At 39.8% G+C, this 15061-nt stretch overlaps 1 protein-coding gene across 1 annotated transcript in view; it reads right to left on the bottom strand.

Moving 5' to 3' along the window:
* Positions 1-15061, bottom strand: part of HTT (huntingtin) — a 990576-nt gene that overhangs the window by 398983 nt on the left and 576532 nt on the right. Inside the window, exon 41 of the mRNA XM_030191138.1 lies at positions 2844-3051. Coding sequence (XP_030046998.1) covers positions 2844-3051 — 208 coding nt within the window. The remainder of the gene's footprint in view (positions 1-2843; positions 3052-15061) is intronic.

Genomic DNA, 15061 nt, shown 5'->3' with positions numbered 1-15061 from the left:
GGATGGAACTCCTCCCATATCAGGAAAGGCTAAAGAGGTTAGGGCTCCTCAGCTTGAAAAAGAGACTGCTGTAGGGGGATATGATTGAGGTCTACAAAATCCTGATTGGTGTAGAACGCATAGATGTGAATCAATTTTTCACTTTTTCAAAAAGTACAAAGATTAGGTGACACTCAAGAAATTACATGGAAATACTTTTAAAACAAATAGGATGAATTTTTTTTTTCAAATAGTTAAGCTCTGGAACTCACTGCTGGAGGATGTGGTAACAGTGGTTAGCATATCTGAGTTTGAAAAAGCTTTGGACGCATTCCTGGAGGAAAAGTCCATAGTCTGGGAAGCCACTGCTTGCCTTGGGATTGGTAGCATGGAATGTTGCTACTAATTTGGTTTCTGCCAGGTACTTGTGACCTGGATACGCCACTGTTGGAAGTAGGATACTGGGCTAGATGAACCATTGGTCTGACCCAGTATGGCTATTCTTATGTGTGCCTGCAACCATGAAAGGCTGCAGTATAAGTTCTTAACGGTATCCAGAAATACTTTGATGCTTCTCACCTTCTAACTGTTTTTCTTTGGAGGTATGAAATTAATTTAATCTCTGGTGAAAGAATTGGTCCATGAATTCTGCGACATGTTTGAAAATGGAATGCAAACATTCAACTATATAGCTCTGATAGGAAGCTCCGGAAGACTGTTGTATAGCATTACTTTAACATCAAAAAAGAGCCCTAAGGCATGGGTCTAAGTACTTCTGGCCCTTGAGGGCAAATTTTGCCCCCACCACTGTCATGCAGCAGGTGGGATTTCTTGAATCCTATTACTGTCTGGACAAACTTGAAAAGTGGAAATGGAGCAGTGGCCTTGTGGTTACAGCACCAGTCTTTACATCCAGAGGTGGCCGGTTCAAATCCAACTGCTGCTCTTTGTGATCTTAGGCAAGTCGCTTAACCCTCCATTGTCTCAGGCACAAACTTTGATTGTGAGCCCTTCTGGGACAAGGAACTACTTAATGTACCTGAATGTAACACACCTTGAGCTACTACTGAAAAAGGTGTGAGCAAAATCTAAATAAATAAACTAACAACCAAACCTCTTGATACACCTAGAGGTGTTCTACCAGTCCATGGGCTGGTGAGAATTTCCAAAGCCACTTTGCATGCTGTCTGTGGACAGTGGAAAAGCAAAAATGACCTAGTGTTTAGAGGAAAGGGCTTAGAGCCAGGGTTTATATTCCAACTCCCCTATTGACATTTCTTGTGACTTTGGCCAAGTCACTATCTCTTGGTGCCTTGTGTATCCTTTCAAATTATAAATTAGGGGAAAGATACTTATTGTACCTGAATTTTAAAAATGGTGTAAACTGCCTTGAATATTAATGAGTGGGCTAAAAATTCAAAATTATTAAAAAGATAACTTACTCCCAAAAAGAAGAAAAACGGTTTGTGGGAGGATGATGTAAAATGTTGCTACAGCTACAGAATTATACCAAAGATAGGCAAAAATAGATATCTATTAAGGGCCCTGTGTACTCAGGCGCTCTGGAGGAGCACAAACGTTTAGCATAACCTAAAAATTAGCATGCACTAATGCTAGAGACACCCATAGGAATATAATGTGTGTTCTATTGTTAGTGCGTCTACAGTGCAGCATAGTAAACTTGGCCCTAAATAAATTACAAACTACTCAATATCTAAAATGAGTGTTTGAAAGTACTTAATGCATATATAGACGAGTAATTTGATTCCTGATAGCTGACAATTTATTAACACCCATTTGAACTCAGCTAGCTTCCTAAGTCCCTGAAGATGATTGGCGAAACGTTGGCCATTGTCAGACTTGATTTGGAATACTACAAGTAACACAAGCTTAAGATAAGTGGTTTTTGAAAAATGTTTCGACATAAGTTTAGAATAGTGGTTCTCAACCAGTGTGTCCCCAAGAGGTGGGAGAGGTGTGTTACAAAAAAATCTGGTATAGGCAGCAAGCCCGTATTTTCATTTCAAACAACAGTGCCTGCAAGCTGGGAAGACTAGCAATCTTGAGAATCAAGTTCTTGAAATCCATGTAACTGGTCCTCTTTTTCTGCTTCCCCCTTGTCCCCAATAATAACTGCTGCCTCTAACCCCAACTGAAGATGTTGCAGATCTGTTGTCCATAGATTCTGTTTGCTACATAGTTTCAAAGTAGAATATTTATAGGTTTTTGTGCTATTTCACAGTATCTGGCAGTGGAAGGATTTTGTGTTGCTGTTACTGAGGTGACACTAATATCTGAATATATATTTGTTTTGTTGTATGACAAGTGAGAAATCTGGGATCAATGTGCTGCATACAACTTTGTGATATGGGATGGGCAAATTCATAATAAACTTACAGTAAACAATGAAATATTTAGGTGTGCTTTGTTCAGTTATGAATTTTAGTGTTCAGTGAGTCATATACATGAACATTGTCTGTCAGGTGTGTCATATACATGAATATTGTCTGTCAGGTGTGTCACAACAGAAGATAGGTTGAGAACCACTGGTTTAGAAAGTTATTTTTTTATGGAGGATTTTATGCCTATGATTGTTTTGCACCTAAACAGATGATTCTAAGGCTTTTTCTTGTATTTCTGGTATGTTCCTATTGTGATGTTTCTTTGATTATTTGTGCTGTTCTATGAAAATACTCTCATATAGAGCCTGGATAAAATGCAGTTCAACTTTATGACATTTCTTAAGTTCTCAGCAATGGCAAACTGAAATATTTTAGGGGAATAATACTATTTAATCACTGTTTAATTCTACTCATTTCATTTTGCTATTTTATAGATTGCTTGGATTTTATTTTCTGACTTACTTCAAAGTCTGATGCACCTCAGACCACCAGCTGTAGTTGGTGTAGTTGATAAGAAGCAAAATTTGGCACCAGAGCAGCACTAGAGATGGATGTGTCGGTATCATAGACTGAACCAGCATGCTCAGACTTTCTAAAGTATAAAATCCACCATCAGAACCATCTCCTTTAAAAAGTCTAGTAGCAGCACCTGTGATTCTTCTAAATGTTCCTGAAAAATAGAAACAAATAAAAATATACATTTATTTTCAAAATCAAAACTGAAGAGAGAAAAGGATGGCAGTATCGGAATGAAATAATTTTCATTTCCTTGTTACAAGTATAACAAAGTTCTAAACCAATGCTGGAAATCTGTAAATAGGTCATAACTTCAGCACCATGGAATTTTAGTTTTGGGACCAATCAAATATTTTTAACAAAATTTCTGAGGAATATGTGGCAGTATGATTATTTTACCAACTGGTATAAAGGTGCATGAATATTTAAAATAGTAACATGATGATTCACTAATATACATTAATGTTTTAACCCAGGAAATATTATAGGGTCCTTCACTCTTTCAACATCTATTTTGTAGGCAGTATGGGCTCACACTGTAATCCTACGCTAACCAGTTAGTGTGCGGTAATGTAGATGCACTAACTCATTAATACAGGAATGCCTACTCTGCTCCTCCAGACGCCCCCTCCAACAAAAAATATAAATATTTTTTAGCACACAGATAGCATGCACTGATTCAGAATTTACCACAAGATACCTGAGCGCATCTCACAGTAAGCCATTTTTAGCTGCAGTAAATGCTCAATAATGCTTATCACAGCTTAGTGAAAGAATCCTTGTTATTTACTATACATCTCACTTTTAGAGTTGTTTCTATTGTTCTTTTATTCTTTCGATTTTTAATTGGTGGTCTATAATTATGGCATTGACTTTTTTTCATTTTTCATATGCTTTACATAAAAAAACATCGAAACAAATAGTTTTAACAAGAATATCTTTGCATATTGGCCCACAGACTAGGGAGAACAATAAAAAACAAAATACTAGAAGAAGCGGGATTTAAGGCAAAAGAAAAATATAGGAAAGCAGTCAGGCTAACCTCTACATATCATTGACACAACAATAAATCACTTTTCATAGAACACATAAGAATGATTATCAAAAATTAATACACATTTACATGCATATCCTGACCTAAGTTAAATTTAACAACCATGTCCACAAGATTCTGATGATATGATAAGGATGTCTTTCCTCTAGTTTGGGTCCACAATGAAACATCTGGAAAAACTGAATTTTTCCCACCTAAAAATTCACAAGGAGAAAATAAATAAAGCACAGCATCCTTATCTGGTAAGAAAACAAATGAAACAGAAGTGACCTCATCCATAGAACTTTCTAGTACCTGAGTAACATCCAAACTACCTGAAGAGACTTCATCCAGTGGTGAACCAATAGCTTCCACAGTTTCTGGAGTTCATTTCAGTGTAGGTAAAAAATGCATTTTTTGTAAAGGAGAAAGAGTGTCTACTGAATAATATAGAGACTCTCAAAAGTCTATAAAAATGATGGTTAGGAGGAACAGTTACAGTCTGTGGAAAGTTCGAAATCTTTAGGTTCAGGGTGTAATATCATTTAAAAAGTTTTCTATTCGGATTGGCAAGCAAGAGTTTAAAATCTACGCTTTTGCGGATGATATTTTGGTTCATTTAGTCTATCCCTCCTCTTCTTTGTCAGCTTTAATGGACAGTTTCACAGAGTACGAAGATTTTTCTGACTTTAAATTGAATTTTGACAAATCCTTAGTCTTGCCTACTATACTTTCAGTGAAGCGTAATTGGGAGGGTCCCTCCATTATTTGGGCATTAAGCTTCCTTCTTGAACCACTGAACTTCATGATATTAATGTCTCTTTATCTTTCAGATTATACCAAAGACTGTTTAGCGAGATGGGAATCTTTTCCCTTGACGATGTACAGGAGAATCCAACTTTTTAAAAGGTCCTTTTCCCCAAATGGCTTAATGTCTTGCAAATGTTACCACTTAAATTGGCAAACCGAGACTTACTTTCTCTTCGCAGAGTGATATCTAAATTCTGTTGGCATGGGAGGAAGCCACGGATGTGTTTTAAATACCTGCAGGGCTCCTGGCAACATGGAGGCCTTGGACTTCCAGATTTACGGAAATATAATATAGCGTGCTTGCTTAGACACATAGGAGACTGGATATTAGAAGAACAAACTTACACACCCAAGTCTTACGAGATGGCTTTTTACTACCCTTGGACTTTTTATTCTTTGTTACACTGCCCCTCATATCGTATTCCCCAATGTTTGTGAGGTAGTATTCTTTTAAAATCACTCCGTGTCACATGGAGGATCTTGGCACCACTTTTTTTTTTTTGGGGGGGGGGGGGGGGGGCAACCTCTAGGTTTCAGACTACTTGTTGTTAGACAACACGGGGATTACATATTTACAACACCTCCTGACAGAGAGGGGTCAGAGGCCTAGCTGGGAAGTTTTACTTACTAGAGGAGTGGCAGAACCCCATGATTTGTTCGCTTATAAACAGGCAAGTCATTATATTGAGAGCTTCAATCCAATAGATCCTACGTTCTCTTTAAGAGCTTGCCTGCTAGAATTTTTCGAGCCTTTTCAGGATGGGGGTATGTCTGTTTCTTCTCTACATAGAGCTATGAGAACACTATTCTTGGTTCCTGATGGGGGGAACTTCGGGCTTGATGGTGTCGAGATTTGGGAGCACCATTGGATTCTTTAGATTTTGACAAGCTGATTCGCCGTATACCTACCATATCGATTAATACAGAGCTGCGTGTCAATTTAGAGTGTTGCATTGAGCATATTTTACTCAGGAGCGACTTTATAAGGCAGGAGGAGTGGAATCTCCCATATGTCGGAAATGCCAGCAAGATGCTAACTCATTTATTCATGCATTTTGGAATTGTGTGACAATCAAATCTTTTTGGATGCAGGTGATAAGATATTTAGAGACGCTATGTGAATGGTCAATTCCGGTATCGCCTGTGGATTTCCTTTTAGACATGTATGAAGTCCTCTGAACCCATAGTTGCTTTTTTCGCCTTTTGATTCGCAAGGCGAGAATGTTGGGCAAACAAATCATTTTAGGAATGTGGATCGGTGAGGAGGCCCCTTCCCTCTGGCAGTGGAGGAACCAGTTTCATGCCCTGATGTTACTGGAACAGAGGTACGCCCACTCTTCCTATAAATGAATACAATTATTTCTGTATTTGAGACAGTTATCTTCAGTCGTTGCCTCATAGAGCCTGCAGCCTCGTCCTACATTTTAACAATTTTTGGCAAGGATTCCCAGTCTGTTGCTCTGATGGAGTTTCTTTTGTTTGATATACTATCATCTTATCTCGTAGTAATGCAGATTGATCTTATTTAATTTGATCCACCTGAACTTTTAAATCTTCAGTCTTACCATATATTTCAATTTATGTCTTCACGTTCTTTAAGCAATTTAAATTATCTTGTATAGTTGGAGTCAGTCCAGAGCAAATTTTATAAAATATTTCCACAGTAGTCTAAATTAACTCAAGATTCATCTCTGATGGTCTTTTCAATGGGGGAATATTGACCATACCCCCTAAACCAACAGTTTCATCAGTATCTCCCCTTGAGACAATATTGGAGCTATAGATCCTGTTTCCACTTTTGTGATAAGGTATTTTTCTGGCAGTAATGATGTTGTTAAGGTCATTAGAAAAAATTGGGAAGTGGTGCAATTTTATCCAGTTTTCTAAGAATTATCTTTAAGGATTGCCTTTTCAAGAGGAAGAAATTTGAAAGAGATCCCGAGTCCAGCTGTGTGAAGAACTATCATGAAGAAAACAATCGTGTATGGCCATTTTAAGTATTTCATGTGCAATATCTGTGATTGAAGCTTGCAAACACAATGTCGCCACCTCAAAAGAGAGCTTAAGGATGGACTCCAGCTTGTGATCCTGAATGTCCTTGACAGCATTGCCACCCTTTACAGGAAGAGTAGACTTGTTGGTCACAGCTGTGACCAAAAAGTACACTTAGGCAAATGCAAGGATTCCAACACTTGCACGGGGGGAGGGTAAAGCCAAGTCATAGCTCTAGCCACCTGCAAGCCCGAGATACGAACTTTCATTGCTGCATGATTATAAAAGATCTTAGGAAGCTTCTTAGTACCCAACAGATGAGTGGAGGAGTGGCCTAGTGGTTAGGGTGGTGGACTTTGGTCCTGGGGAACTGAGTTCGATTCCCACTTCAGGCACAGGCAGCTCCTTGTGACTCTGGGCAAGTCACTTAACCCTCCATTGCCCCATGTAAGCCGCATTGAGCCTGCCATGAGTGGGAAAGCGCAGGGTACATATGTAAAAAAAAAAAAAAATCATGGAGAGAGAGAAGACGCATCGCAATGACAGGCTCAGGAGATGAAATGTTAAGCACCTCTAATGCTTTTGAAATGAGTGAAGGTAGCTCCTCCTTCTGGAAAAGCCTAGTTGCCGTGGGATCGTCTCCAACCTCTGGAGGGATCTCACTCTTCTCCAAGGGATCAGACAGCGAATGGCAGGTGACCACTGACATATGGGCATTAGAGACATGGTCAGAAGGCAAAGAAATCTCCTTGAGGACCAAACGAGAGTCTAAATGTGCCCTTTTAGGCTGCTGAGCAGCCAAACCCCCAGAGGAGGCACAAGGAGACTGGGAGGAGAGGTTGTTTCATCAGAAATGCCTGATGCATTAAAAGGACAAACTCCAGAGAAAACAGGTTTCCTAGAGACTAGGAGTATTCTAGAGAGACTGTCTGGGAGGTTTAAGGAATGTAAGTCTATGTCATCAGAAATTAAGCTGTCAAGGCCAGATAGTGAGAATCTGGATGGACCCCTTGGTCTGTGTTATTAGGGTTGGAAAAGGATCTATCCTCATTGGTGTTTTGAACAATAATTCTAGGAGAAGAGGGAACCAAATTTGATGTGGCTAGTAGGGAGCACTTAGGATCATGGTCCCTTGGTCTTGACATAGTTTGAGTTTTCCCAATGAGAGACAGTGGGGGAAAGGCTTATAGAACAGCAGTTCCTCAATGGAGTAGGACGGCATCTGGAGCTACATGGCTGGGAGCATAACATCTGGAACAAAAGGAGGAAGCTTGTTGTTCTAAGAAGAAGCAAACAGGTCTATCACTGGGGTCTCCCACTGCTGGAAAATTCAACGAGCTGCAGGCATCCTGAGAGACAATTCGTGAAGCTGAAGAATTCTGCTCAATCTGTCTGCCACAGCATTCTGCTTCCTGGCTAGATAAACTGCTGTTATAGAGATGCTTCCAGAAACTATCCAAGTCCATATTTGGATTGCTTGTTGACAGAGGTGGGAAGAACCTGTTCCTCCTTGTTTATTCAAGTAATAAATTGCAAAATGGTTGTCCAAGCGGACAAGAATTATTTGATCGAGGATCCTCATAATTCCAGGAGATTGATATGATGTTGTTTTTCCATCGAGATGAGCAGCCCAACCTAACATGGAAGCATCCGTGGTAAGGAATTTGTGATGTGCAAGAGGCCATGGGGCCAAGTAGGTGGAGCATCTGAAATGCAGATACCTGAGTGGATCTGAAAATCTGAGCAGAAAGATGTATTATGTTGTCTGCTCTCGGTTAAGGGAGGGATGCTTAACCCTGAGTAATGTCCAGGAGAGCCACAATGAACTGCAAGGTCTCAACTGGTTGGAAGATATGATTTTATTTATTTATTTGTTGCATTTGTACCCCACATTTTCCCACCTATTTGCAGGCTCAATGTGGCTTACGTAGTACCGTCAAAGGCGTTAGCCCAGTCGGTGGATAACAAATACAAAGTTGTATAGTGATCGTATGAGGTATAAGTGGAGGGTCGGAATAGATGAAGACTGCGTGATGTCCTGTTCGATCATAGTCATGCTGTGTTGGTAGGTGAAGAGGGTTACGTGGGGTAGTTGCGGTAGGCCTTTTTGAAGAGGTTGGTTTTTAGTGATTTCCTGAAGTTCAAGTGGTCGTGGATTGTTTTCACAGCTTTTGGGAACTCATTCCATAGTTGTGCGCTTATGTAGGAGAAGCCGGATACGTAAGTTGTTTTGTATTTCAGTCCTTTGCAATTTGGGTAGTGTAGGTTTAGGTAGGATCTTGATGATCTGACTTTGTTTCTTATTGGTAAGTCTATGAGGTCTGTCATGTATTCTGGGACTACGTCGTATATGATTTTGGATAATGTATCACAAAACCGAAGAGTTCTAGGAGACATATGGTGGATAGAATTGAGGTCTGTGGTGCCTCTTGGGAGGCTACCTTGATTAACCAGTTGTCGAAGTAGGGAAAGATTGTATGCCCCATAAGAACATAAGAGTAGCCATACTGGGTCAGACCAATGGTCCATCTAGCCCAGTATCCTGTCTTCCAAACAGTTGCCAAGCCAGGTCACAAGTATCTGGCAGAAATCCAAATTGTAGTAAAACTCCATACTACAAATCCTAGGGCAAGCAGTTGCTTTCCATATCTGTCTCAATAGCAGACTATGGACTTTTCCTCCAGGAATTTGTCCAAACTTTTTAAAACCCAGATATGCTAACCGCTGCTACCACATCCTCCGGCAACGAGTTCCAGAGCTTAACTATTTGTTGCGTGAAAAAATATTTCTTCCTATTTGTTTTAAAAGTATGTCCATGTAACTTCTTTGAGTGTCCCCTAGTCTTTGTACTTTTGGAACAAGTAAAAAAAATTGATTTACTTCTACTCATTCTACACCACTCAGGATTTTGTAGACTTCAATCATATTTCCCCTCATCCATCTCTTTTGCAAGCTGAAGAGCCCTAACCTCTTTAGCTTTTCCTCATATGAGAGAAGTTCCATCCCCTTTATCATTTTGGTTGCTCTTCTTTGAATCTTTTCTAATTCTGCTACATCTTTTTTTGAGATACAGCAACCAGAACTGAACGCAATACTCAAGGTGTGGATGCACCATGGAGCGATACAAAGTCATCATGGTATTTTTGGTCTTATTCACCATCCCTTTCCTAATAATTCCTAGCATCCTGTTTGCTTTTTTGGCCGCTGCCGCACACTAAGCAGAAGATTTCAGTGTATTATCTACGACGACACCCAGATCTTTCTCTTGAGCGCTGACCCCCAAGGTGGACCCTAGCATCAGGTAACTATGTGGAGCGTTGCAGCTATCACTATCAGGCATTTAATGAAGACTCAAGAAACCAAAGCCAAGCTGAACGGTAAGACCTTGCATTGATAATGCAGAGTTCCACAGTGGAAGACCAGGAACTTTCTGTGTGCAGAGAGAATAGATATGTGAGTATATGCCTCTTTCAGATTTAGAGAGCAAAGAAACTCATTGAGTTGGAACATGGGAAGAAGTGATCCCAGGAAAACCATGCAGAATTTTTCCCGGAGTAGGAATTTGTTTAAATCTTGCAGATCGAGGATTTGTCTAACCCGCCCCCCCCCCCCCAGTCTTTTTTGGTATGAGAAAGTACCAGGAGTAAAATCCTCATCCCCTCTCCAGCAAAAGAACTGGTTCTACTGCATTTTGCTGGAGGAGGGCTGAGAGCTCCTCTTGAAGTACTATCATTTGGAGGCAGCTGAAACAAGACTCTCTTGGTGGGTGGTCAGGAGACCTTTTTTCTCCCACGCAGAGTGTTGCCGTGCTGGATGATACCTGGCATCCAATGGTCGGAGGTTACGAGTGGCCATCTCTGTTGAAAGCGGATGAGTCTGCCTCCTGCCAGTAGGTTGCTTGGCATGGATAACTGCATGGTAGGTAACAATGCTCTTAAGGAAGGAGTCAGAAACTGGGTTGTTGTTTAGATTGAGTAAAGGTCTGTGACTTTTGTCCCCACTGCTGCCGTGGACGTGAGCATTGGGGTGTAGTCTTTGAAGTGCACCAAAACCCTTGTAAAAATCTTCTAGAAGAGGCGGCAGAAGGTTGAGGCCTAGATAGAGTTTTAACAGTATCTGTATGCGTTTTAATTAGGTCGGTCAGCCACCTCGTCGACCTTGTCACCGAATAAGCTGCCTCTACAACAAGGGGCATACGCGAAATGGTCCTGGACAGCGGATTCTAGGTTAGAAACAGAGCCTTGAAAGATGTCGCTTTGCTACTCCCAAGGCAGAAATGCGAGAAGAGACGTCAAAGACCTGTCTGGCTAGATATTTACGGCAATCCAGAAGTTTTCTGTGAAGTTTGAGGAACTCATCAGCCTTTTCAGGAGGAAGGAAGTCTGTAAAGGAGAGAGTACTCTGTATTAGAGACTTCAAATAAATTGTGAAATAAAGTTGATAATCTAATACGCAATTGGTTAGCACAGAGGCTTGAAATCCCAGTAGATAGAGTATGGCATGATTTTGAGCCTGTGTGGAAGATTTGTACCTGATGTTTAAACAATATACTTCATCTTATTGTTCTTTGGATGTCTGCCCTACAAATTTAATGAAGGCAGTTCCAGAATTATTTTGGGAGCAATTGTTAGCATGGATCAACAATCATTTAGACCAAGGTAGGGTTCTTGTTTTAACAGACTGTTAAAAATAGCAATCTTAGCATAACAGATGTTACTATCGCCCAGTAGTATCAATTCCCTTGTTTGTTAAATTGATGGAGGGTTGGTGACAAAGCAATTGACATCTTTCCTGAAAAAGTTTGATCTACTTCATGATTCACAGTCAGGTTTTCAAAAGTCTTTCAGCACGGAAACAATATTATAAGCGTTAGTAGGAGAGGGAAGATCACTCTTCAAAGCTATTATTTCGCAATTTGACTTACCAAGTGCATTTGATCTGGTGGAACATAAATTGATTTTAAGTATTTTAGATAGTTTTGGAATTGGTAGAAATGTCTTGTCCTGGCTTGAGGCTTTCTTTACTGCAAGGAATTACATAGTGAAATTTAAAGGAAATCAATCTGAATCTTGGTGTGCAAGTTGTGGGGTGCCGCAGGGAGAAGTAGCCTAGTGGTTATTAGTGCAGTGGAATTTGATCCTGGGGACCTGGGTTCAAATCCCGCTGCAGCTCCTTGTGACTCTGGGCAAGTGACTTAACCCTCCATTGCCCCAGGTACAAAATAAGCACCTGTAAATAATATGTAAACCGCTTTGATTGTAACCACAGAAAGGCGGTATATCAAGTTCCATCCCCTTTCCCTTGTCGCCTATTCTGTTTAATATTCTGATCTCATCATTTGATTCAATAATGAATTCGGACAGATTTAAGATCTTCAGTTATGCTGATGGCATAGCAGTTTTGTTATTCTATAATAGTTAGAATAAAGGAATGTATTTCACTCTTGGAAACGTGGGTTAATATATAGAATAATAATTTCTTATAACTGAGTGGGAGTCATTTTATCAGGATTACTAACATTGGAGTCTCATGTGAATTCTTTAGTTAAGTCTTTCTTTCTGATGAAAAAACAGAGAGAGATCCAAAACATGTTTGATATTCAGACTTATAGTTCTGAGGCTAATTTTATCTATTTTAGATTACAGTAACTGTATTTATGCAGGTTGTCAAAAAATTGATGAAAAGAATTCAAACAGTCAAAACATTGCAGAACATTTGATATATTCTGCCCACATAAGTAATGAAGTCTCTCACCTGCTGATAGACCTTCATTGGTTGCTAGTGGAGGTACAAGTTTCCTAGGAAGTGTGCATATTAGTATTTAAGATCCTTCATGGGACTGCTCCAACTTATTTGTCAAACTGGGCAGATGATCAATAGGAATAGGGGTTTACATGACAATTTTCAATTTCATTTTCCCAGTGCTAATGGCTTAAAATACAGGACTATCGACCAAGCATCTACCATTTGGAATTCTATCCCTTTACGCATAAGGAAAATTCAGCATTATGCTCTCTTTAGAAAATCCTTAAAAACCTTCCTTTTAAACAAAATTTTAATGTGATATTGAAGTGTTTTTCTTGGTAGTACTATTGATATAAGGAACTGTTTCTTTTAACATTTTGTATTGTTAGCTTGCAGGGTATGCCTGCTGTTGTTTTTTTCTTTTTTGTGAACGGTGCTGAACCCTCCAGGTTGTTTATTTATTTATGCATTCTTGTATCCCACTATTATCCAAAAACAAGTTTTGGTTCAAAATGGCTTACAATTTACATTTTGGTGGAGTTACAAAAGTGTTGTGTAATGTTGAGAGGGCATCTATGGCTCGTGTGGTTATTCATAGAGTTTTTGAAGAGACAGATTTGAAATGGAAAAGGTAGAGGTAGTTTTTGTGTACAACTGTAGAGTTTTGGCGATATTTATTCATACAGTTTTTGAAGAGGTAGATTTGAAAGGAAGGTGACATCCTTGTGATTAGCTGTAGAATTTTTTGAAGAGGTAGGTTTTCATGTCTTTTCTGAATTGAAGGAGATTTGTGATGATTCTTATGGTTTTTGGTACCGAGTTCCACCATTTGGAACCCAAGAAGCTAAATCTTGCTGTGAAGATAGTTTTGTAGATGGTGTTTTTGCAGTTGGGTAGATGCAGGGGTAGGTAGTTTCTGTTTTCTGGGCTGGCATTTCTTAAGGATAGTTCAATTATGCTAAGCATTAGAGAATGAAGTGAGGACGGGGACACACAGTAACAATGGGGGATGGGGATGGAGACAGAGCTTGCGGGGATGGGGTGAGAATGGGTACAGATCCCATGGGGACAGGGCAGGGATGGGGACAGAGCCCACAGGGACAAACTTCGTCCCCATGTCATTTTCTACTTCGAAGCCTGTTAATGAATTGGGCTATTATTTATGTTTGAGTGATGCAGACAGCAATATTTAGATTTTTTTGAAAAACAAGCAAACATGCTGGCCACAACTGGCAAAATTTGCAAGGGGGATCCTGTACATCCTGCTACAAGCACATCTTCCAAGAAGACATCTTATACTGCAGGAAGGACTGTGGAAGACAGGAGAGCTGGACTGAATCCTGAGATTGTTGATGACTTCTTATTCATCCACAGATTTAAAAGATCATAATAGTGCTTCATAGGGCATATTTCTCCCCTCTAGGACATATATAATGGGTTGTATTTTGTACCCCTGGACATTGTAACAGGGTGGATTAGGATACCTTGGGGTAGTTGAAATCAGCTATTGTTGTGGTTGGAAGGGTAGAGGGTGGTGGTGAGGAGGGTTATTATAGCTGCTTGCTGTTATTATTGTTTTCTATTTGTAACTTATACACAATAGCTGCACAGCATATTGTTCCTATTTATACTCTACTAAAACATTTAAATATAAAATCATAATTGTTCGAGGCTTCTGAGGCAGATGAAGATAGAGCCCATGGGGATGGAGCGGGGACAGAACATGCGGGGAAGGGGTGGAGACCGAAACAAACTTTGTCCCCGTGTCATTCTCTATTAAGCATATATTCGGGTGCCATTCTGAATAGTATCTTGAAAATTAGGGTGCTTGCTTTGAAAAATATTCTTGCCTTCACTGGTAGTCAATGTAGTGTTTCAAGCAGTAGGGTTGCTCTTTCATATTTCAATTTCTTGAAAATCAGTCTTGCTGCTGTGTTTTGGACTGTTTGCAGTGATTTTAGTGTGTTTTCCTTACATCCTACGTATGCTGCATTGCAGTAGTCTAGTTGTGATAGTATCGTTGATTGGACCAGTATTCAGACACATTGTCTAGGGAAGTAATCTCTTATTCTTCTCAGTTTCCATAGTGTTCTGAAGCATTTTGATGTGACTGCTGATATGTGATTGTCCAGTGTTAGGTGTTTGTCGAAAATGGTTCCTAGTATTTTAAGTTGTGTTTCGATGTTTGTTGGTTGATTGTGAATTTTTGGTAGGATATGGGGTTGTGTGGACTGGATAGTACTAGGAACTTGGTTTTGTCTTGTTCAGTTTGAGTTTGAAAGTTGGTGGCCATTCTTCCATGAAGTCCAGTCCTTATTTGATTTTGTCCTGTATGTTTGTGATATTGTTTTGGAAAGGTATGCAGTCATCTGCATATACAAATGGGTTGAAACCCACTAATTCCAGTTTTTTCCCGAGTAGCACCATAATTACATTGAACAATATTGGTGATATTGGCGATCCCTGTGGTACCCCACACTCAGATCCATGAGACTGATGTTTGGTTGGACATCTTTACAATGTAGGATCTGGTCTTTAGGAAGTCACTGCACCATGTTGCCATTGCACCACTGATTCCTTTGTT

Source organism: Microcaecilia unicolor, chromosome 2, assembly GCF_901765095.1.
Source record: "Microcaecilia unicolor chromosome 2, aMicUni1.1, whole genome shotgun sequence".
Lineage (NCBI taxonomy): Eukaryota > Metazoa > Chordata > Amphibia > Gymnophiona > Siphonopidae > Microcaecilia > Microcaecilia unicolor.
This window is presented reverse-complemented; position numbering and strand designations above follow the sequence as displayed.